The 25,232-nt window shown below is 30.8% G+C and overlaps 5 protein-coding genes across 5 annotated transcripts; 4 read left to right on the top strand and 1 right to left on the bottom strand.

Annotated features, from left to right (window-relative positions):
* Positions 1–4,394: 4,394 nt before the first annotated feature.
* Positions 4,395–5,929, bottom strand: LOC121130015 (uncharacterized). Its single transcript, XM_040725700.2, has 2 exons — positions 5,014–5,929; positions 4,395–4,951 (listed from the first exon to the last, which is right to left on the bottom strand). The coding sequence occupies exons 1-2, from the start codon at positions 5,023–5,025 to the stop codon at positions 4,523–4,525; spliced, it is 441 nt and encodes a 146-aa protein (XP_040581634.1). The 5' UTR covers positions 5,026–5,929; the 3' UTR covers positions 4,395–4,522.
* Positions 5,930–11,849: 5,920 nt separating this feature from the next.
* On the top strand, positions 11,850–12,768 carry LOC121130010 (uncharacterized). Its single transcript, XM_040725694.2, has 2 exons — positions 11,850–11,979; positions 12,051–12,768. The coding sequence occupies exons 1-2, from the start codon at positions 11,968–11,970 to the stop codon at positions 12,720–12,722; spliced, it is 684 nt and encodes a 227-aa protein (XP_040581628.1). The 5' UTR covers positions 11,850–11,967; the 3' UTR covers positions 12,723–12,768.
* A 3,217-nt stretch (positions 12,769–15,985) lies between these two features.
* LOC121130011 (uncharacterized) lies at positions 15,986–16,774 on the top strand. Its single transcript, XM_040725696.1, has 2 exons — positions 15,986–16,043; positions 16,103–16,774. Exons 1-2 carry the CDS (start codon positions 16,032–16,034, stop codon positions 16,772–16,774), a joined length of 684 nt encoding a protein of 227 aa, XP_040581630.1. The 5' UTR covers positions 15,986–16,031.
* Positions 16,775–19,633: 2,859 nt separating this feature from the next.
* LOC121130474 (uncharacterized) lies at positions 19,634–20,498 on the top strand. The gene is given in 3 exon segments (XM_071893793.1): positions 19,634–19,672; positions 19,732–19,990; positions 19,993–20,498. Coding segments are annotated over 3 exon segments (777 nt in total). The 5' UTR covers positions 19,634–19,660.
* A 3,248-nt stretch (positions 20,499–23,746) lies between these two features.
* Positions 23,747–24,574, top strand: LOC121130012 (uncharacterized). The gene is made up of 2 exons (XM_040725697.2): positions 23,747–23,791; positions 23,850–24,574. Exons 1-2 carry the CDS (start codon positions 23,780–23,782, stop codon positions 24,519–24,521), a joined length of 684 nt encoding a protein of 227 aa, XP_040581631.1. The 5' UTR covers positions 23,747–23,779; the 3' UTR covers positions 24,522–24,574.
* Positions 24,575–25,232: the final 658 nt, after the last annotated feature.

Below are 25,232 nucleotides of genomic sequence, written 5' to 3'. Positions count from 1 at the left end.
TATGCTTATAGATGCATTTTCCTGTTTTTTCTTCTTTTTTTCTGATAACTTATATCAGGTTAATTATTTAAATACACATTCGTTATTATGAAACCTGTCCATGTTAATTTATCTATTAAAAACAAATTTATATTGCGTTGTTGTTTATTCATATTCGATTAACACATATATATTTTTTAAATAACTTTATATTTACGTTCATAGGTTCAAAATTACTTTTTAATATAGTTAAATATATATATTCTATTTATTAACTAATAGAATAAAGATTGTTTCAAAAATAAAATTGTTATTAACAGTGAATAAATACATCTTTTATATTTTGTGGACTCTTCCGTCCATTTTGCAATCATAAATATCAATTTAAATGTAAAAAAATATATATATAATTATTAGACATAAGAAAACAAGAGTTTTGGTTTTCAAGAAGATATAACTTTAATTCATAAAATAATTTTGACGAAGTTATGTGTAAACTTATTGAAAATTTGTCTATTTTATTTAATAAAGATCAAAAACATTTAAGCCTAAAACGCCTTCAATTTTACTGTAATTTATGTCGTAACTGAAAATATTCTATTGCATAGTTTTCTCCCCATCATATGGGTTGTTCGAAAATTTGGAGCAATACCTGCAGAGTCTTTATATGGAAGCAAATTTTTCATTTTTAGTAAATAAAAAATAAACTATTTACTACACTATAAATTTTAAATATTATATATAGAATCTTTTTTTTCTAATTTTTTCCACAATGAAGTAAAATTAAACAATAAGTAGACCACAGTGTGTAATTTATTTATATGTCTCTATATTTAAGATATGTGGGGCTTTTTTGAAAAAAAAATCCGAGAACATTTCCATTCAAGGCCAAAATAGCCCAAGAAATCATTCCAATCAAGTTTCATTTGCACTAGATACATTATAGTGGTAGTTTCAACTAGTTGAGAAGATTGTCAGTGTTAAGCTTTACTATTTCATATCTACTATAGAATGATAATTATAAACTTTGACCACATCACACACACAGAGCCTCTGGAGTTTCACCTCGACTGATTTTACTCACCTCTACCTTGAATATTCGTGACCTTAAGAAGCGAGGGAGCAAAAAGTATGGGTTGTCATTCAAATTAGAACGTTGCAAAACACATACATATATATTACACGTTACCGTCACTTTTGTATTGAGTTTTATCCCCTAATCCCTAACAGCTTTGGCAATGATATATAGATTAACATCAGTCTAGTATTCCACAGTTTTATTGCACATTCGTGCAACTTGATTAAATAAAACGAGTGTACATGATAATTTTTCGAGAGTGGGTTAGAGGAGAAATAAACACCAATTATCTATTCATACTGACTTATCTAGGTAGTTTGAATTAACCATGAAGACTCCAATCTTGTATACTCTCAGGAGACTTTGTCTGAAATCAGACCTCTAGATTCAGTCCTATCACCAAACCACCCAAACATATACGTGTGAAAGAGTGAAAGAAGATCCACAATATCACATATTGAATTATCTTTTTTTCCTGTAACTTTTATTTGCACTACAAAATCTACTGTATTCAAATTAATATTAGCAAAACAAACCCAAAAGTAACCAGATAATATTATTTTGATTTGCTTATATGAACAAAAACGGATAAAATAAGGCAGTTTCTCCCGTTTTAGAAAATCTGTAAGAATCCAAAGTTACAATATACGTATTTTCAGCGTCTTATCAATTATTTGTAGCATTTTAATCCTAAAAAATGCCAATTTCCTTGAGACGCACTTTTGTAAGAATCCATAAACGCAATTTAGATAATGTTTTTGTGATGTAAAGGAAATTGATAAGGATTTTTCATTAATGCAAGAAAAATATAAAAATCTTGGATGTACTTCAGGAAATCTTTCATAAAATTAGTTTTACTCATTATTTTTAAATACAGTTTCTTTGCATCTAGTTTACAGGAAAATTTTTCACAAAATACCAAATTTTAATTAAAATCTAACATTTTGTTAAATATAGTCTCCTACACCACTCCTTAGACAAATTTGGTTTATCTTACTTTTGCCAAATCCTTATTATTTCTTTCAAAAACAATCTACGATTTTGAAACATTTATGTTTTTTATAACTTTTGCTAGTTATTTATACAAATTTCAGTTTAAAAAAAAACTATTCAAAATAACTACCAAATAAGTCATCTTCCATTAAAACTATGTACTGTTCAACAAATTTGATTTATAATAATACAAAAAGTGACCTTATGCTAAAATTTATTCAATATTTCAGTAGATTTTTGTGATCTACAAACTAATCACAATCTATTAAACTCAAATAAAATCCTTCAAATCTTTGTAGAAATGATGCCATATAGAACCTTTTTGATTGGGTATATAAATGTATCTTTCATAAAAAGGTTGTAGCTTGCCACTTTAATTAATTATTTTAAGGGAATAAATAATTTTATGGAAACGATATATCGATTGATCAAATAATATAAGGTATATTTGAGTATAAAAAAATTATTCAGAAATAACATTTTATTCATATTTATACGCTCTCTTGTAAAAATATCAGCGTTCAAATCTCATCAGTCGTCCTTATTTAGTTCGGTAGCTGGAAAGAGGAGCATCAGAGGGTTGCTGCCAATTCCACCAGCACCACCAGAACCCGCAGTTATACCAACAACATAACCATCAGCAGTGGAAGAACCTCCAGCAGCCTCTTCATGGGCAGCGAAAGTGATTTGAGCTTCCACAGCTTCGGCAATTTTGGGGAGAAGGAGTAGGACATTCTTATGGAAATGTACGCTAGAGGGTTGAAATCTATTTTCCTCAGCAATCCAATTGACGACGTAGGTTTAAACATCATCACCAACGTATTCGTAAAATCCAGTCATGCTTACGACAGAGTATTCTCCGAATTATCCAACAGTTTCTTGTTTGATTCCGTTTCAAGCATCAAAAGGCGTTATCGAAGTCGCTGTTTCCCCCAAAGGTTTTATGAGCATTGTTAGTTTGACTGAAGATGGCAATAGCAGGGGAAGCAGATCCACCTAAAGAGGATCCAGCAGATCCATCAGAAGGTGATTGGCAGATCCACCAGAAGATGATCCAGTAGGTCCACCGAAAGAAGTAGAAACTGCGCCTGAGGAAGAAGCAGCCCCTACTTGTCCAGCACCGTATGAGCTGTGTGGAGGAGTGTTTCGACCCGTTTTTCTGAAGAATGATCCTGCATCTATATTGATGGCGGAGCAGATAACTAAAGTGAAAATAACCTAAAGTATATTTTCAATTAATTAAAGGTTTGTTTTTGTTCGGTATTACCAGACTTTTCATGTTATATTATTGATTCAGGAATTGACTGATGAGCTTGGTATGTGATCATTATACTTAAATATGAAATGGTCCTCTTTTTCTTTTTAATAACTCAAATCAGGTTGATTATTTCTGGATACATACATGGATGATTTTTAAACCTGTCCAATTTACGTTAAACTGAAAAAGAAGTGATATTTTTTTTTATTCACAATCAATTAATATATCTAATTATTTGAAAGAGATCTTTTTATTTCATGATTAGGATCAAAAATACTTAATGGTTTAAAACAATAAAAAATTTATCTTATCTATTATTATCCCTCTCATAGAGAAGCATCATTTTCATAACGCGGGTTGAGAACTAAGTAGAACATATTTAGAAACATTATAAACAGTTAACGATTAAAATAATTACGTAATTTAATTGTTCTATCATTGCTAAAACCATTTCATCAATTTTGAACCTGTAATGATTAATTAAAATGCTAAAAATACTTATATAAATATAAGATTTTAACCGTGGAGGGACGTTGTATAAAGGATGTTGTGAATATTTTAGGAAGGAAATAAAATATATATGTACATTAATGGACACATATAAACCCTCGTGACTCAAAATGCCCATCGTTAAATTCTCTTACCATCATTTGGTGTCGCGAATGGCGAAAATTCAATCTTCAAAAGAGGGTATATCTTTATAATACAAAAATAGGTATTCCATCTGTGGCAGAGAGGGCGTTGAAAGAAAAGAACACTTGTCTGCAGTAGTATGTTTTTCATCATCTTTATATTTCAGCTCTAAAGAGATCAATATTTCCTCGGGGTTAGCTTAACTCTACTGGCTAACATTCTACCAAAAATATATGCAAAGATATTTATTGATGTCATAGAAGATTTAATTTGGAGTAAAGATTTCCTTTATATAATTCTGAACTATTTAGAAAATTTTTATTATGGGATCAGATCTATGTTAATAAGTAATTAGATATTCTCAAATTTGTAGAAACTTGACACTTTGACTATATTTTTTCATTAAATAAATAATTTTATAAAACGATGTTTCTATAGATCAAATAATAATGGATATTCTTTATTTCAATATATTTAAAATATTCAAAAAATGATTACATTTTATAACTATATGTGCTCCAGTGAAAATATCAGGGGTCAAATTATTTGATTAGTAGTTCAAAGCTCAATAAACAATTTGGTTATTTTCTTCCGTAGCTGGAAAGAGGTGAAACAGAGCGAGAGTTAAAAGAAGTACTAAAGGATTGTCTTAATCCAACAGCAGCATCAGCGGCAACAGAACCACCAAATCCAACAGGAGATCCAATAGCGGTTGCAGAAGGTCCCACAGTAATTCCTTGCGTTGCGAAAGGGATTTGAGCAGCGATGACTTCTGCAATTCCGGAGAATGGGATTGGGACATGCTTGGCGAGATGAGTGGAAGAAGATCCTCCAGCAACGACACCGCCAGCAGATCCACCAAAAGAAGTGGAGTCAGCACCGGATGAAGAGGCAGCACCAACTTGTTCGCCACCGTATGAGCTAACTGGAGGAGAGTCACGACGAGTTCTTCTGAGGAAGGGTCCAGCATTAATGCTGATAGTGGAGCAGAGAACAAAAGTGCAAATGGCCTAAAATAAATATAAAATTCTTAAAGAAACTATTGTTTTATGTCAAAGACAACGTGTCTTACAAAACTCTTCATGCTGAAGGTATGTGATTCAGGAATTGACTGATGAACTTATGAACTTCTCATTAGCTTATATATGTAAAATGTTTAGTACTTTTTTAAAATTTAAATAAAAAATTTAAATCAGGTTGATTATTTAATTACCATTTTTGATGATTCAACTTGTCCAGAGTGTCTAGGTTACCTTTAGTATTTAAATAAGTAATAATGTTCATATATTTAATAATTCTCAGTCTTAGATTAAAAATTACTTTTTAATATAATATATTCAATCAACTATAAGATCACGGATTCTTTTATAAAAGAAATTGGTAAGAAATACTTAGATTCCGTGGGCAAAATTATTCATTTTATGGAGGAAGGATTTAATTGATAAACCTGATAACTTTGTTTTTGATTCTAGTAGCAATATTTTGGACGTCAAAACAAAAAAGGTTATTGATGATCACCAATAAATTTCATTGATACATACCAAATTTAATGGGTCAATCCCTGGAAAATATTATATTTATTGTTTCATCCAATTTAAACGAAATTTGGTATGTTAAATAACCTATTACTACCAAACTTAAAAATTAAATTTAGGATATTTTACTCAATCCAGGTTTTTTTAAATTTTTAACAGAAGTTGTGACTTTTTACGTAACTTGTTACTCGAGTTTATATTTTAAGGACTTAGCACTTAAACTGATCACACGACCAATTACTTTTATTGTAATCTATAGGTATTACTCACAACTCAATTTGGAACAGAAATTTTCACTGCAAATATCCATTTTAATTTCTGATAACTCAACTCCACTCAATCAAAATATCCAATGACTCAACCCCAACACGATAAAAATATTCAAAAACTTGAGTTGAACACAATGAAAAATATTCAAGGACTTGTCAGCAATACCTTAAGACTAAACATGGACTTTCAGTAAGATAACTTTTTCTCAATTCTCCTCTATGAAAATTTTTGTACTTTATTTGGTTAAAAATGATCTTATATTTTCAATGAAGTTAATAAAAGAATATCTTGGGTTGATCTTATATAGTGGTTCACATTTTTTTATTTGCAATCCGGAATGACATTGGTGCAAAATCACGGAGGAGAACAGCAAGACATCTCATCTCAGACCAGAGGAATCTGAGACTGTTGGAAAGAGCAAAGTAGATTCTAAATTTTCTCGAGGCCAAAAAAATTCAGACAACGTTTTCCTCTTTTCTAATGATTTTTTTTCACTGTTGATCCCATTGTGAATAAGCAGAACAGCTGCTACATCACAACAGAAACATACAGACTCCGTTTCAGTGAGGCAAGTCTTCAGAACAAAAAAAATCAATGGCCAGTATAGACCAAGTCTGCCCTCCCGTTTTTTTCGAGAGGAAAGAGCAGCTAAATGCAGATGCTTGCATCGAACTTATGGATAAAAATAGAGAAGAAGAAATGAGATAGAAACAAAGAGAGAGAAAAAGAAAAAAAAAGGAAAGATATATTTTACAATTTATTATAACATTTAGGCTCATGTCTCAAACTGCATAGTTCAATTATGTTATGTTTCATGGGCACAAGAGGATTTTTTTTTAAGTTACATATATTTCTGAGACCTTTCAAAGCTTTTTATCGATACTTTTCTTGTTTTCGATAACATTCCTCTCATTAAAAAAAAATCAACAAATAAGTCCCTTGATGCATCGTTAGTTTGTCCTCATAGAACTGTGAATCCATTTTCCAATGATTAAAAAATATTTCAAAGGAAAGGATCTAAAACCACATAACTCCAACAAACTAAATAGGCTTAAGGTTTATCGAAAAATTCAGTTTACTTTAAAATGCATTCAAACCCTTCTGATTTCCCATTTCATATGGTGGGGAAATTTTATGATCATTACAAATCTTTCACAGTTTTCAAATAATAAATGTGTGAAAAAGATCGGTACAATTATTTTTAGGCCTTATGAGGAGAAGAAAGTGGATTATATTCATATATTCTTAAAGTGTCTTTATTCACAAAATGAAAGAATGATACTTAAACAATATTTGATAATTATTGATGAGGGTATATCTACTTGTTGTCGTAATTAATCAAATCTAATATAATTAGACTTTAATTTGTTTCTAGAATTTATCGAATTTCCTTCTAAATTGTCTTCTCTGTGACGTCACTAGTATAATTTTAAACAAAATTAAAGAAGTTTTAGGAGAAAACTTCAGTTTTTAAAGGCATAGTAACTCTATTTTTTTTAATCTAGACTTTATCATTTTAAATCTTTAAATGTTTGATATTATAATAAATCTGTATACTAAAAGTTTAGGATGCTTAGAAAATAATTTACATTTTTAAAGGATAGAAAGGAATGATAATTTTTTTTTTTTACCATTTATGGTTAATGTTAGTTGGATATAACCGAAACCCTAAAAGCTTGAGCCTCTCAATTATTGGTCTTACTCGGTGTACTATCTATTTTTTTGGTCTGGTTACGGATCTGATGAGAATGGATTCTATCCCTCTGCCCCTCATCTCCCCAAGAATGTTCCCATACCCCGAAATGGCTAAAGCCGTCGAAGCTCAAATTACTTTGGTTGGCCAACAAGATATTGTTGGACCTACTGCAACCGCTATTGGATCTCTTGTTGGCTTTAGTGATTTTGTTGCTCTTGGTGGTGCCGGTGGGTTTGAACAATCTTTGAATGCCGCTAGTAACAACCCCTCTGTTCCTCCCCTTTCCAACTACGGAAGAAAATAAAGAAATTTTCTGAGCTTTGAAGGTTTTGGAAATATGACTACTACCTATATCCTTTATAAATTATATAAAGTTGTTTTTTTTATGAATATAATGATTTTTCTGCACTTATTTCCCAAAATATTAATTAATTTTATTTATTCAAGTTGTTACTCTTTATTTTCAATGCCCACAGTTAATTTAAAAGCCTGTTTTTAAAGGAAATTAACCTAATAGGGCAATTTCACGCAAAATATAACATCCATAGAGCTAGATATTTTGTCATTTCTCTCAAAATCCAGAGCGTCAAAAGATTTTATATTGCAGGTTTTTATCTTTTTCCCAATAGGTGTAACTAAAATATGTATATTCAATTTTTCTAATTGAAATCAATGCCTTGTCAATATTAAGCTTAGTTTCCAAATTTCTCTCTGAATGTAACGTATATATCACTGGAATTTCCCTATATATATATATATTTGAATACTAACTTAAAAGACTGAATATTTAAAAAATGAACATATGGTTTACTGCAGTATATCTAATTTTATTAATTTGAGAAACTATCGGTTTTAACTTTAAAAAGGGGGTTTATTGTTAATATTGTTCTTGTTAAACTTGTTAATAGAAAAGCAAGCTAAAATAATTGTCTTTAAAAAATAAGTATTTGTTGATTATACCATCCTACAAGACTCAGGTCTTGGAACGCCCACTGGCTAAAACCCACCTTTATTATCATTATTGAAGCCTTCATTTGACAGATAAAATATTCATCAAGTTACTTTGGAAATACATTTCCTTGGAAAATTGTCTAATTATACAAAATTCAAGCAAATGAAGGGTAAAAAGTAGTGTTGGATTTCGGTTTGGAAATCCTAAACCAGTCTGAAAACGTTATATTTTTTATTGGAAAAAAAAGTTCGATCAGGACCCTTCTCATATAAAAATTCGGTCTAGATCAGTTCAAAGGAAAAGTTCGGTCTAGATCGGTCCAAAAGAAAAATTATGTCTAATTGGGTAAAAAAAAAATCGGGGTAAACAGATTTTAAAGATAAATTGTTTATAGCAGCACATCATATGCTTTTTCAAGTTCAATGAAGTTTAACAGATATAGCTCGGATTAATGTTCATCCCACCGTCTCTTTAATGTATACAGTATTTGTTCCAGAGCATATCGTGTACTTTTGAGATTTTTTTGAAAAAATGAATCACAGTCGATCATGAAAAAAAATTAGTCTCTCATAATATGAGATCGAAAAAAAAATCAGTCCATAAAGGGAGACCGAATCAAAATTGATATACAAAGTGAGACCAAAAAAAATCGGTCGGCTGAGACCACGATCTGAGCCAAAAATTAGGTTCAAATCGATCTAAAAAAAATCAATTAAGACCGAACCTAAAAAAAAAAATCGATATGGACCGAGTCTCAACACTAGTTAGAAGATAATATTCTCTTTATTATTTTTAATTGCATAATATTATAGCTAAAACTCAAGAAGAAACCTTTTATTACAACTTACAAAAAAAATTGACGTGACCAAATTCTATTTTAATTGATTTTTTTAGTTTAACATTTAATTACTTACATATTTATTTATTAAATATGCAATCTGAGGATGTGTATTTTTTTTTCTAAATTATAGATAATAAAGTTTATTATTTGTGTAACTCCAAGAAGTAATGAATATTTCAGAGGCAAGATAAATTCATCAATTTAATAAAAAGAAGTATTTTACATTACTTACATATAATCGATAAATACTAAATCTTTCTGCTTCTAAAGGGGTTTTTCATTAACAGCGCTCACATTTTTTTTTAAATAAAACGAAAACAGTTTAAGATATCGACGATTTCTTTATTTCCCGTTAAAATACATTCAAGTTGATTTATGAATACAATTCGATGTCGTTTGAATGACCACCACGTGCACGTTTTACGAAGTCCAATCGTTGAACCCAATTTTTGACTACTTTTCCGCATAAATTGGGTGAAACTGCAGCAATTTCACATTGAATATTTGTTCTGAGCTCTTTTAACATCGACGCATTATTGGTGTAGAACAGGGCTTTCACGTGACCTCAAATAAAATAGTCTATATGTGTTAAATCGCACGAGCGAGGCGGCCAATTGACTGGTCCATTTCTGGAGATAAGACGCTCACCATACTTACTCTTCAATAAATCGATTGTAACATTTGCTGTGTAGGAAGTGGTCTTGTTGAAACCACATAGCGTCCAAGTCCATATCTTCCAATTCAGGCCAAAAAAAAAATCAGTTATCATAGCACGGTATCGATTTTGACTCACAGTAACGTGGCGATTGTCATCGTCGACGAAAAAATACGGCCCAATGATACCGCCAGCATGCAATCCACGCCAAAAGTAATTTTTGGGGATGTAATGCCACCTAATGAATCACGTTTGGGGGTTTTCCAGCCCAATAGCGTATATTTTGCTGTTAGCAAAGCCATTGATCCAAAAATGTGCCTCATCGCTGAAGATGATTTTACATTGAAGATCACGATCATTTTCGAATTTTCCTTCAGCCCATTTTACGAACTCCCGACGTTTGAAGTGGTCAAGCGGCTTCAGTTCTTGTGTCAACTTGATCTTATACGGGTGTAGGCCAAGATTTTTTAGCAAAATTCGCCACAACGATCTCACAGAGATGCCCAACGATTGAAAACGGCGCGTAAGGGACAAATTTGGGTCACCTTGAATTGATGCGCTTGCGGTAGCAATATTTTTTACACTTCATACATTTATTTGTCTCACTGGCAGAGGAACATTATGTAGCGTGTATGTGGACTCAAATTTTTTCACCATTTATTATTGATTTTGCAGGTCGATTACGTTGACCCTAAATTGGCGTTAACGCTCTTAAAGTTTGGATCAAAGAATTACCACTTTTGTAATATGTTTTAATAATTTACAAGCGTTGCTCGAGTGTTTACTGCTCCATGATAAAACTATAATTATTGAGCACAGCTGTCAAACAAACAATAACAAATATGACGTTGTTTTCAAAACCTATCAACGTAAAATGTAAGCGCCCCTATTGAAAACCCCTTTATAATAATAATTTAGAATATTTCAGAAGAATCTTAAAAGTTAAAATAACAAAAAAACATCAAAATTGAACTTTTTTGACAGCCAATTTTTTGAAAATGTAATTTACAACTTATTCTTTTGTGTTAGCTCTCATAAACAACAATTGAAAATAACTGGATTTTTGAATTATTCGACACATTCCTTGTAAATAATTGCATCATTGTCCTTTGGAACCTTCTCTTTTGTCAGTACCGTTGTTCTTGGATTTATCAGAGTATGATTTCAGATTTCTATTTTTCTTCTTTACCCAATACTTGACCAAAAATCAACCTAATGACAAATTATACCGACAATCAGGAATGTTAATAGGACAATGAGGGATATTTCTACTGTGGTTGTAGCTCCACTAAAAATACACCTAACTTTTAAATGCTGGAAAGTATTTTTTCAATTGTTAATACTTCTAATTTTCATAGATATATTTATTTTATTTCAAAATATTGGTCTCTATGAAAACTATACTTAAAATTGCATTTAATTCTTCGTTAGTGAACTGGGATTTTTTAAACCGCACAAATTTATGAACTTATCCTTTTAATTAAAATTTTATGACTATGCAACACATTTACGTACATTCTTGGAAGGTCTAGTTCGTAACAAAAAAATATATATTGTGTTTTTGTTGTGATAATCACTTTTCTTATTTTGATTTCAAAATAAAAATAAGCAAATATAACTTGTTTTTTTTCTATACTAAAAGACAGCAAAAACCAACGAAGAAAAATATTTGCAAGTGGTATGTAACACTTGCAAAAATGATAGGTATTAAACATTTTTTGCAAAATTATACCATGCAATAATTTGAAATCTGGGAAAAAATATATATCTTCACTTACCCATATTTAAATGTTTCCAATGACAATGACATAATTAACACAATCTATTGATTATTAGTTACAATATTTTGTTTTGTAAATTAGGATTTCAGTATTTTATATCAGTCATTATAAAATAGTGTTAAGAAAAGAAATAATTTATTGACAATTCCTTTGTAAACTGGTTTTGTAGACACGATGAGTAAAACATGATTCTTCCTTTCAATCAAAGTGTCGCAAAAAATAGCAATGGTTAGTATATAAACATTTACAACATTGAGACTAAACATCAGTTCACATTTGAAGATCCAATTTAAAAGATGAAGAGTTTTGTAAGATCTAATTATTTTTAAGAAATACTTTTTTTTTTTAATTTGAAATGATTTTATAATTGTGTTCATAGGTTGTTTCTGCTTTGGTACTCTGCTCCGCCATCAGCATTGATGCTGGAGTATTCTTCAGAAGAACTGGCCGTACCTCTGAACCACTCAGCTCATACGGAGCAGGACAATTTGGAGCCGCTTCATCTGTGGAACAAGTCTCATCCTCTTTCAGTGGATCAGATTCATCTTTTAGTGGATCTGTTGCCCCTGCTGGAGGTGTTGAATCTGGACCTGCTGCTCCCGTTGTCGCCATCTTGAGCGAAACCAACAATGCTCCCGGAACCCTTGGAGAGAACAGCGACTTTGACAACTCATTTGAAGCCGAAAACGGAATTAAACAAGGAGCTGTTGGATCAACTGTTGTGCTCGGTGAAGACTCTGTCGTTACAATGACTGGATCTTATGAATACGTTGGTAAAGATGGTCAAGCCTACGTTGTCGACTGGATCGCTGATGAGAATGGATTCCAACCCTCTGGTGCTCATCTCCCCAAGGAAGTCCCAATTCCATTCCCCGAAATTGCTGAAGCAGTTGCAGCTCAAATCGCTTTCGCTGCTCAAGAAGATGCTGCTTTAGGATCTGCTGCCACTGGTGGATTAAGTGGTTCTCCCGCTGCTGGTGGATTCCAACAATCCTTTGGTGCTTCTGGACAAAGTGAATCTGTTGCTCCCCTTTCTAACTACGGTCGTTAAATTTTACAATGTTGATACATTCTTGAAATATATATCATTATATACAGAGGAAGTGCTTTATTATCATAGGAAAAGTCAATAATTGCAGAATTAATTTGCATTTACATAAGAACTGATTTAATTATAATTATGTGGACTGTACTGTACATAAATTTTTGATTCCTTAAATTAATATTTTTTTTATCATTTATTGAAAAGATTGAACAAAAGATTCATAAACTCAAATTAATTTATAAGTTTCAATCAATTTTATTACTAAGTTTATTTTATGGTACATTAATTAACTGACATAATTTTCGATGAGTAAAGATTTGAAGGAATATTATTAACTATTTTTGAGAAATTACGAATGCAAGTAAAGCCAATCTCTTTATACTTGATAAATCCCAGGGTAAATTGATCAGAGGGTATGGCTCTTCTCTACACTTAAGGTGTGTAAAGTAAGTTGACACTATAATGTAATTGGATAAAACTAATCAGTGGTAGTTGTCAATCTTTCTTCTAAGTTATTGTGTAGTTTGATAATAAAAGGATTAAATGTATATATTTATTTTATTTAATTTAATATTAAAAATCATCTGTATAGAAACGTTTAACATATTATAAGTTTATTATCAAATCATTACAAAAAAATTATATAATTTTGTAGAAAATTATGTTATATAATGTGACGATTTCTTTCATTTTCGGCCAATTTCTTTGGTTCTTTGAAGTATTAAGTTCCTTAACTCTAATGAAGGTCCTTAATTGAGCATTGAAGGAAATTTGGAGCTGACAATTGCGGTACAGATATTAATAACTCAATAACTTAAAGTTGATTTGAAATTTTTGGTCCATTATAATCATCAAAGATTACTTAAATTGTTTTAATTGAGTGAAAAATGAACTTTTTGGTTTAGTTAACCTTCCTCTGGATAAGGCTAATATCCAAGGTGTTTTATCTGCAGTACAAAAAGGATGATCTCGTGTCCTAAATCCGTTATCAGCGTATTTAGTTTCAAACTTTTTATCCAAGTATCCTCCTATTTAACCAAGCACCTGAATGTCACAGTCGAAGGCAGAAAAGGTAAAATCGGTGGATACTTTGTTGTCGAAATTAGAATGTAATGCTAATTCAGCTCCTAATACCCTACATTTTTTTTTCAAAATATCTAAAAGTGTATGCTAAATCCGAAGGCCATACTTAAATTTTGAAATCAATTTTCTCAAATTTGATAAGGCTGGTAATGTGAGGGCGAATTTCTTATGAAAATAATTATATACATTACCTCTAACCATTTATCTCAAAATCAAAGAGTTTTGAATATCTTTTTTAGTACTTGCATTCAGCTTTTTTTTCATTTACACATTGATTTTCCTTGATAAAAAACGCTGCTGTAACATATATTCTAGTGCTTGTGATTCCTGTCCTTTGATACCCACCCACCCCCACCCGAATATTAGCCTTAACTGGCAGATTTTTGTATACTTTTTCTGATGAATGTTGAACTTCCATATACTCAGGTAAATTCATGATTCTTCAGAATCATTATCAAGACTCAGATCCAACCTTTCCTTGCTGATGTTATTGATTAATTTATTGGTTATCTTATATGTAATTCAACATCAATAAGTCTTCACTTTTAGCCTGCCTCTTTCTTGCTCCACTCCATTCTTGACCTCAGCCCCCCGTACTTTGGAGTTTGTGGCGTCTTGGAGGAGAATGTCTGTCGCACCTCTCATTCAAATTTGATTCGCTCCGACAAACTTTTTCTCTATTTGGAGCAAAAACACTTCCCAATTCTTAGACCAACCTCTGAAATTATCCTTGATATATCAAATTTCAAAATTATTATGATTTTAACAGGACCTTTTCTTAATGGGGTGGGAAACATCCCATGATCCCTTTCATGTAGTAATAGGAAGTTAAAGATTTGACTTTTAACAGAGTCTGCTAAACAATATTACTACTACATCGTTTTCAATCTCGTTTTGAGGTTATTTGCTCCGGTTCTGGTGATTCAAAAACTGAACTTATTGAACCGCCAAGTCAATATAGGTACATAATTATGCTTTTGTATAAAAAAATAAAAATTACTCAATGTTAATAATAAGTAAGAATTGATATCACAAGGATATTAGTCAAATATTATGGATGTATCTACGGCGTTGTATTCGTTAGAATTGAAAAATAATTTATTGAATTATAAATTAAAAGGTAATATAATTTACTTAGGAATACTTTAATATATAGCTTTTTATATTTAATAAAGAATACAATTTGAATACCATAATTTAAATTCATATCCATTGTATATTAATTTACATATTGATTGTGAATTTCGTGTTAATTTGTAGGATTGCACGTATGATGATATTTGAAGAATCAAGTTTTGATGGAAGTACAAACGTGCAAAAAAACTTTTGATTTTTGATGAAGTATATGACATCCACAGTAAATGTGTTAATCATTGAAAAAATGAATAGAAATATATGTAGACTAGTTTAGAAGCTCAAGGTGTGACAAATATTATTTTTCAAATAAATGTTATATTGGTTACATTGATTGCGAAGAACTTGTTAAGCATTCCATAACAAAATTTGAAAGATTAATATTGCCCTAGGTAAAATTAGGAAATTACTATATATTTTTGCTTCTTATTAAATATGAATGCTTCCTGACCCTTTCAAATTTGGACCAAAATTTTCAACGACCCTTTAATATCTTATTGCTAAACTCTACCTTTTCTTCAATATGTTTATATACAAAAGAGTTTACCTCTTGAAATTTGGTATTTAACTATTTTGAAATATGATAATTTCTCTAATGCATTCAAAAAGTAGAATATTTAATTTTTTTACTACCAAAATTTTGATTTAAATAAATAAAATTAACTAGTATGTACTTGATCAAGAATTTTTTTAAAATGACCGAATTTTATGAATATGAAACTTTGGTATCATGTTTTACATATATAGGGTTATGCCAATGCCAAAAACTTGTAGAAGTTTTTATCATACCTCAGGGTAGGATCTCAATATTCAATGTCATAGACATTGAAATTAGAGTTGATTGTAATCATCCTAAGATAAAGAAAATTATAATATGATTACATAATTGTTATTTAATTAGTATGTTTATCAAGCATTATAAATTAAACAAGTATATATATATATACCATTTTGCGTAAACTGGTTTCGTAGACAAATTAGTAAAACTAGATTCCTTCTTTCAATCAAAGTGTCACTCAAAATAAAAATAGGTAGTATATAAAGATTTAGAACATTGAAACAAGGCATCAGTTCACATTTGAAGATCCAATTCAAAAGATGAAGAGTTTTGTAAGATCTAAATATTTTTAAAGAAGAATATTTTTTTAAATTTGTAATTGTGTTCATAGGTTGTTTCTGCTTTGGTACTCTGCTCCGCCATCAGCATTGATGCTGGAGTGTTCTTCAGAAGAACTGGTCGTACCTCTGAACCACTCAGCTCATACGGAGCAGGACAATTTGGAGCCGCTTCATCTGTTGAACAAGTCTCATCCTCTTTCAGTGGATCAGATTCATCTTTCAGTGGATCTGCTGCCCCTGCTGGAGGTGTTGAATCTGGACCTGCTGCTCCCGTTGTCGCCATCTTGAGCGAAACCAACAATGCTCCCGGAACCCTTGGAGAGAACAGCGACTTTGACAACTCATTTGAAGCCGAAAACGGAATTAAACAAGGAGCTGTTGGATCAACTGTTGTGCTCGGTGAAGACTCTGTCGTTACAATGACTGGATCTTATGAATACGTTGGTAAAGATGGTCAAACCTACGTTGTTGACTGGATCGCTGATGAGAATGGATTCCAACCCTCTGGTGCTCATCTCCCCAAGGAAGTCCCAATCCCATTCCCCGAAATTGCTGAAGCTGTTGCAGCTCAAATCGCTTTTGCTGCTCAAGAAGATGCTGCTGTAGGATCTGCTACCACTGGTGGATTAAGTGGTTCTCCCGCTACTGGCTGGTTCCAACAATCTTTTGGTGCATCTGGACAAAGTGAATCTGTAGCTCCGCTTTCCAACTACGGCCGTTAAGGTTTAAATGCCATTCATACTTTTGATACCCTCTAGAAATAAACACCATTAAATACAAACAAGGAATGTCATTTCTTTAAGACTTGGATTAATCATTTATAAATATGCATTTTATGTTAAATATCTTGTCAACACTAGTCAACCTTTGAAGATTTAAAAAAAAGGATCCACATTCTTATAAGAAATTTAACTTCGCTGAAATTTTATTTTGATATTAAATAATCGATTTTACAAATTACAAATATTACAATCGTGAGGAAAATGTAATTTAAAGGTTAAAAAATTCACGGATTTTGAAAGGTTTTTTGTTCGAGAGGGAATAATGACTAAATTTATATATAAGTCTGCTATATACGTTGCTTTTTACCTGAAATTTCCAAACGTAATAGGTACTATGTCATTGATTAGATAACGTACAGTGTAACTATAGTACGTTGAAGAGCATCCTCCAGAAGTATGAAACTTTTTTGTGAAAATATTTACGCCATAAAGTATCGTATCTTATCAATTTAATTGTTGTGTTTTGATGACTTAATTATTTTTTGTACTTTTATTGATCAAATTTTAGACAAAAAATGCTTTTAGAAACAAAGTTTTTTCTTATCACTTTATTTTATTTCTATTTATATACACAAATAATTCAACAATATAAATAAAGAGCTTTAAAAAATACTTAGAATTGACACTCGCTAGAAAGCAAACTTACACCTATAATCAATTTCGTTATTCCAAAGATATTATTTTAACGTTTTGTGCTACCTTGACCTCTCCGAATTTGAATGGCCGCTTACTATCACCATGGTTAATCTTTGTACAAAGTGAATCAATTATGATCCTCAACTTTTGCTATAATCCTTATAACAACAGAAAAATAAACAAAAATATAACTTTTCTTCAACTTTGCTGACGGAATTAATACAAATACATGAATACAACCAGGAAAACTGCCAAATTATAGTTTTAAAAAATTTTTGTTGAAAATTTATTTTCAATAATTGATAAAGTTGAATCAACCGACATAAAAACTAAAATGTCACTCCGTAGAGCACAAAACTATGTCGCAAAATCAAATTGATTTATGTACATCAGAATTTGATCCAAAGTTATGGTCAATTATGCATTTTTTACATTTTATGTAAGCTTTGATTGTCAGTTCTAAAAACTTATGGCATCTTACTGGGACCAAGTAACCTTTCAAGTTTGAGAATTATAGAGTTTAAACTTTTACAGCAATCCTGATAACTAACGTGTCTTAGACTGTTTTCAAGTGTTTTAAATAATCATATTTTTAATATTTTAAGATGGAAAAATTTTACTTTTCTTACGCACTTTTTTTTTTAACTAAGTATATCTTGTTGTTTGTTGGTCCTATAATACCATTAACTGTTGTAAAGGAGGTTTTGTATACTACAAAACCTTTTCTGACAGTATTGTGCTTGGCCAGTTCAGTCGTGATCACTTCAAGCGTCGAGTATGAAGGTCTTAAAAAAATTAATTTGCCATATTTTATATTTTTACTACACGAAAAACAAATTTTTTATGCATCTAACTTACATTTCGGACTCTTTTGCTCAGAATATTCAATACAAAGGCAAGCTAGAATGTTTTTCCTCAAAATTAACTCTGGAACAAATATTTATTCTTTGAATAAATATTGGTAAATTTATTTTAAAAAACTAATCTTATTTACTTTTTGAAATGGGCAATCAATGTAGGTTTTTAAGCAGTAGCTAAAGTTCTTGGGTATCTTTACCTGTCCGAATCATTCGAAGGCAAAGCTTAAAGTTAACTCAATTATATCCATAAAAAGTATTTGGTGGTAATGTATACTGTATTTATTTATAATTTTTTAAGTAAGTTATAAATTTGGATTTTCTACTTTTCTTGATTTGTGTACAAGATTGATTTTATGATGATGCTCACCATTTGTGTTGATATAAGTATGAAAATAATAAAAACTGACGTTATAAGTCAATAAAATATATTAAAGTATGAATATGTCTGAGGTGAGGCTTCCTGAATCAGGATTTTCTCCTTGAGCACTACTTAAATTCCTTAAATCTGAATATGATGACCTTGAATCAAAGGTTAACAAAGGTCCTCAGACCACCAAATAAGTCATTGATTAACCCCATCATCTATGAATACAGGGATTTGTATCGTGCTTTAGTTTTCAGGGACAGTCTGGAGTTTAGGTACAAATTTGAGGCCCTTTATTTAGGCCAACATAGGATAAATGGGGTGATATATATTTTCAGTGATTGTATTTGCTTTTAAGTTTTTCTTTTAATAAATCTTTCATCTTTAAAATGAAAGATCTTTTGTTAAATTATATTTATTAGAAGAATAGGGTGAAATTTTGATATTTTACACTCAATAACATATATTTATTGATTTTTCAAAACTAAATAATTCTCAAGTAAAATAAAAATCTGATATTTAAATCATAATTTTGATTACTTATGGAGTTTAAGTTAAACAAATTGAAAAATTAATTAGAAAACAAAACCAAAATGAAATTGTTAAAGTTCCTGTATTACTTTTGATTTCTCAATATTCAAAGTATTCATTTTGATCATTTCAATGTCATAGACATTTTTGATTAAAGTGGATTCTAATTATCATAATATAAAGAAAATTATAGAATAATTAGACAATTTTTATTTAATGATTTTAAGGTTCAATATATTTTTATAACCCATTATAAATTTAACTGAAAAAAAACAACAATAACTTTTTTCGCGTAAACTGGTTTTGTAGACAAATGAGTAAAACTTGATTCCTTCTTTCACTCAAAATGTCACTCAATATAAAAATAGGTAGTATATAAAGATTTACAACATTGACACTTGACATCAGTTCACATTTGAAGATCCAATTCAAAAGATGAAGAGTTTTGTAAGATCTAATTATTTTAAAGATATAATATGTTTTTTAATTTGTAATTGTGTTCATAGGTTGTTTCTGCTTTGGTACTCTGCTCCGCCATCAGCATTGATGCTGGAGTGTTCTTTAGAAGAACTGGGCGTACCTCTGAACCACTCAGCTCATACGGAGCAGGACAATTTGGAGCCGCTTCATCTGTTGAACAAGTCTCATCCTCTTTCAGTGGATCTGCTGCCCCTGCTGGAGGTGTTGAATCTGGACCTGCTGCTCCCGTTGTCGCCATCTTGAGCGAAACCAACAATGCTCCCGGAACCCTTGGAGAGAACAGCGACTTGACAACTCATTTGAAGCCGAAAACGGAATTAAACAAGGAGCTGTTGGATCAACTGTTGTGCTCGGTGAAGACTCTGTCGTTACAATGACTGGATCTTATGAATACGTTGGTAAAGATGGTCAAACCTACGTTGTTGACTGGATCGCTGATGAGAATGGATTCCAACCCTCTGGTGCTCATCTCCCCAAGGAAGTCCCAATCCCATTCCCCGAAATTGCTGAAGCTGTTGCAGCTCAAATCGCTTTTGCTGCTCAAGAAGATGCTGCTTTAGGATCTGCTACCACTGGTGGATTAAGTGGTTCTCCCGCTACTGGCGGATTCCAACAATCCTTTGGTGCTTCTGGACAAAGTGAATCTGTTGCTCCCCTTTCAACTACGGTCGTTAAATTTTACAATGTTCATACATTCTTGAAATATATATCATTATATACAGAGGAAGTGCATTTTATTATCATAGGAAAAGTCAATAATTGCAGAATTAATTTGCATTTACATAAGAACTGATTTAATTATAATTCTTTGTGGACTGTACTGTATATAAACTTTTTGATTCCTTAAATTAATATTTTTTTTATCATTTATTGAAAAGATTGAACAAAAGATTCATAAACTCAAATTAATTTATAAATTTCAATCAATTTTATTACTAAGTTTATTTTATGGTACATTAATTAACTGACATAATTTTCGATGAGTCTAAAGATTTGAAGGAATATTATTAACTATTTTTGAGAAATTACGAATGCAAGTAAAGCCAATCTCTTTATACTTGATAAATCCCAGGGTAAATTGATCAGAGGGTATGGCTCTTCTCTACACTTAAGGTGCGTAAAGTAAGTTGACACTATAATGTAATTGGATAAAACTAATCAGTGGTAGTTGTCAATCTTTTTCTAAGTTATTGTGTAGTTTGATAATAAAATGATTAAATGTCTATATTTATTTTATTTTATTTAATATTAAAAATCATCTGTATAGAAACGTTTAACATATTATAAGTTTATTATCAAATCATTACAAAAAAATTATATAATTTTGTAGAAAATTATGCTATATAATGTGATAATTTCTTTCATTTTATCCAATTTCTTTGGTTCTTTGAAGTATTAAGTTCCTTAACTCTAATGAAGGTCCTTAATTGAGCATTGAAGGAAATTTGAGCTGACAATTGCGGTAAAGATATTAATAACTCAATAACTTAAAGTTGATTTGAAATTTTTGGTCCATTATAATCATCAAAGATTACTTAAATTGTTTTAATTGAGTGAAAAATGAACTGTTTTTGGTTTAGTTAACCTTCCTCTGGATAAGGCTAATATCCAAGGTGTTTTATCTGCAGTACAGTATAAAAGGATGATCTCGTGTCCTAAATCCGTTATCAAAATTTAGTTTCAAACTTTTTAATCCAAGTATTTAAAAATTTAACCAAGCACCTGAATGTCACAGTCGAAGGCAGAAAAGGTAAAATCGGTGGATACTTTGTTGTCGAAATTAGAATGTAATGCTAATTCAGCTCCTAATACCCTACATTTTTTTTTTTTCAAAATATCTAAAAGTGTATGCTAAATCCAAAAGGCCATACTTAAAAATTTTGAAATCAATTTTTAAATTTGATAAGGCTGGTAATGTGAGGGCGAATTTCTTGGACTATGAAAATAATTATATACATTACCTCTTAACCATTTATCTCAAAATCAAAGATGTTTTCATATCAGTTCTTTTTTAGTAATTGCATTCAGCTTTTTTTCATAAAAAAAGCACTTTTTGATTTTCCTTGAGGAAAAATCGCTGCGTTTGTTAATATATCATTCAACTCAATACTTGTTATATCAAGGTATTTTATACCCAAAAATACCTTGCATAATATTAGTTATGATTTTGGCCTATTTTTTTAGCTACTAGGTTTCATTAGATACTACGTTGACAGCTGAAACAAAAGTAACTAAGTTTTGTTTTCATCCCATGTCTTTTATTGTAATAATTAGGCAACAGGTGTTCAATCTCCTCAGGGCTAGTGTCCTTGCCAAGAAGACTGCATAGACGCTTGGCATATCCGTCCAAACTGCCAACAACATCAATAAGTCTTCACTTCTAGCCTGCCTCTTTCTTGCTCCACTCCAGTCTTGACCTCAGCCCCCCGTACTTTGGAGTTTGTGGCGTCTTGGAGGAGAATGTCTGTCGCACCTCTCATTCAAATTTGAATTCACTCCGACAAACTTTTTCTCTATTTGGAGCAAAATCACTTCCCAATTCTGAGACCAACCTCTGAAATTATCCTTGATTTATCAAATTTCAAAATTATTATGATCCTCACAGGACCTTTTCTTAATGGGGTGGGAAACACCCCATGATCCCTTTCATGTAGTAATAGGAAGTTAAAGATTTGACTTTATACAGAGTCTGCTAAACAATATTACTACTATCTCGTTTTGAGGTTATTTGCTCCGGTTCTGGTGGTTCAGAAACTGAACTTATTGAACCGCCAAGTTGATATAGGTACATTATTATGCTTTTGTATAAAAAAAAATAAAAATTAATCAATGTTAATAATAAGTAAGAATTGATATCACAAGGATATTAGTCAAATATTATGGATGTATCTACGGTGTTGTATTCGTTAGAATTGAAAAATAATGTATTGAATTATAAATTAAAAGGTAATATAATTTACTTAGGAATACTTTAATATATAGCTTTTTATATTTAATAAAGAATACAATTTGAATACCATAATTTAAATTCATATCCATTGTATATTAATTTACATATTGATTGTGAATTTCGTGTTAATTTGTAGGATTGCACGTATGATGATATTTGAAGAATCAAGTTTTGATGGAAGAACAAACGTGCAAAAAAGCTTTTGATTTTTGATGAAGTATATGACATCCACAGTAAATGTGTTAATCATTGAAAAAATGAACAGAAATATATGTAGACTAGTTTAGAAGTTCAAGGTGTGACAAATATTATTTTTCAAATAAATGTTATATTGGTTACATTGATTGCGAAGAACTTGTTAAGTTTTTCATAACAAAATTTGAAAGATTAATATTGCCCTAGGTAAAATTAGGAAATTACTATATATTTTTGCTTCTTATTAAATATGAATGCTTCCTGACCCTTTCAAATTTGGACCAAAATTTTCAACGACCCTGTAATATCTTATTGCTAAACTCTACCTTTTCTTGAATATGTTTTTATACAAAAAAGTTTACCTCTTGAAATTTGGTATTTAACTATTTTGAAATATGATAATTTCTGTAATGCAGTCAAAAAGTAGACTATTTAATTTTTTTACAAACAAAACTTTGATTTAAAAAAATAAAATTAACTAGTCAGTACTTAATCAAGAATTTTTTTAAAAATGACTGCATTTTATGAATATGAAACTTTGGTATCATGTTTTACATATATAGGGTTATGCCAATGCCAAAAACTTGTAGAAGTTTTTATCATACCCAAGGGTAGGATCTCGATATTCAATGTCATAGACATTGAAATTAGAGTTGATTGTAATCATCCCAAGATAAAAAAAATTATAATATGATTAGATAATTGTTATTTAATCATTTAAAGTTTTTAAGTATGTTTATCAAGCATTATAAATTAAACAAATATATATATATATACCATTTTTGCATAAACAGGTTTTGTAGACAAATTAGTAAAACTGGATTCCTTCTTTCAATCAAAGTGTCACTCAAAATAAAAATAGGTAGTATATAAAGATTTACAACTTTGAAACAAGGCATCAGTTCACATTTGAAGATCCAATTCAAAAGATGAAGAGTTTTGTAAGATCTAATTATTTTTACGGAATAATATTTTTTAAATTTGTAATTGTGTTCATAGGTTGTTTCTGCTTTGGTACTCTGCTCCGCCATCAGCATTGATGCTGGAGTGTTCTTCAGAAGAACTGGTCGTACCTCTGAACCACTCAGCTCATACGGAGCAGGACAATTTGGAGCCGCTTCATCTGTTGAACAAGTCTCATCCTCTTTCAGTGGATCAGATTCATCTTTCAGTGGATCTGCTGCCCCTGCTGGAGGTGTTGAATCTGGACCTGCTGCTCCCGTTGTCGCCATCTTGAGCGAAACCAACAATGCTCCCGGAACCCTTGGAGAGAACAGCGACTTTGACAACTCATTTGAAGCCGAAAACGGAATTAAGCAAGGAGCTGTTGGATCAACTGTTGTGCTCGGTGAAGACTCTGTCGTTACAATTACTGGATCTTATGAATACGTTGGTAAAGATGGTCAAACCTACGTTGTCGACTGGATCGCTGATGAGAATGGATTCCAACCCTCTGCCGCTCATCTCCCAAAAGAAGTCCCAATCCCATTCCCCGAAATTGCTGAAGCTGTTGCAGCTCAAATCGCTTTTGCTGCTCAAGAAGATGCTGCTGTAGGATCTGCTACCACTGGTGGATTAAGTGGTTCTCCCGCTATTGGTGGATTCCAACAATCCTTTGGTGCTTCTGGACAAAGTGAATCTGTTGCTCCCCTTTCCAACTACGGCCGTTAAATTTTACATTGCTTATACATTCTTGAAATATATATTATTATATACAAACTCAACCCTTATTTTTTAGAGTTTTATATAAAAATTAATTATTACCAAATCAAAAGCTCTTTTTCTCTAAATCTATAAGAGTTGAAACAATAACTTACTTGATAATTACTACGAATAAAAATTAAGTCCTTTCAAAAAGCAATAAAAAAATAATCAACCAAGAAATAATCCAAACATCATCTATAGGGAAACAATATTTATATATTTCTAAAGTAAATGGTTGAGGTTAAAAAATAATTCCTTATAGTACAATAAAAAAATTGAGAAGTGTTTAAACTGTTTTGAAGAATATTTAGTGATAGCTTAATGACCTTAAAGCTTCAAAAACTTACATTTTGAAAGAAAGATCTGAGTATTTGTATATAACTTTTTTGATTTTTTTATATATAATTAAAATAACGTCAATTGAAATTAATAAAAATTGACTTTTCATTTAGACTATTTTTTTATGCATATATTGTGGTATGGTTAATATAGTGTGAAGAATCCAAGAGAATAAAATTAGAATTATCAGGATCTTTTGGACAACAACATATAATTATTAGTATATGTAGCATATGGAAGTATTTTCTGTACTATTTTTTTAATTTTCAATATGATTTTCCTTTCCCTCCTTTGCCTGAGCAACTCCAATTAAACATTTGCAAGTATTTACATATTTTA

Source organism: Lepeophtheirus salmonis, chromosome Z (genome assembly GCF_016086655.4).
Source record: "Lepeophtheirus salmonis chromosome Z, UVic_Lsal_1.4, whole genome shotgun sequence".
Classification (NCBI taxonomy): domain Eukaryota; kingdom Metazoa; phylum Arthropoda; class Copepoda; order Siphonostomatoida; family Caligidae; genus Lepeophtheirus; species Lepeophtheirus salmonis.
This window is presented reverse-complemented; position numbering and strand designations above follow the sequence as displayed.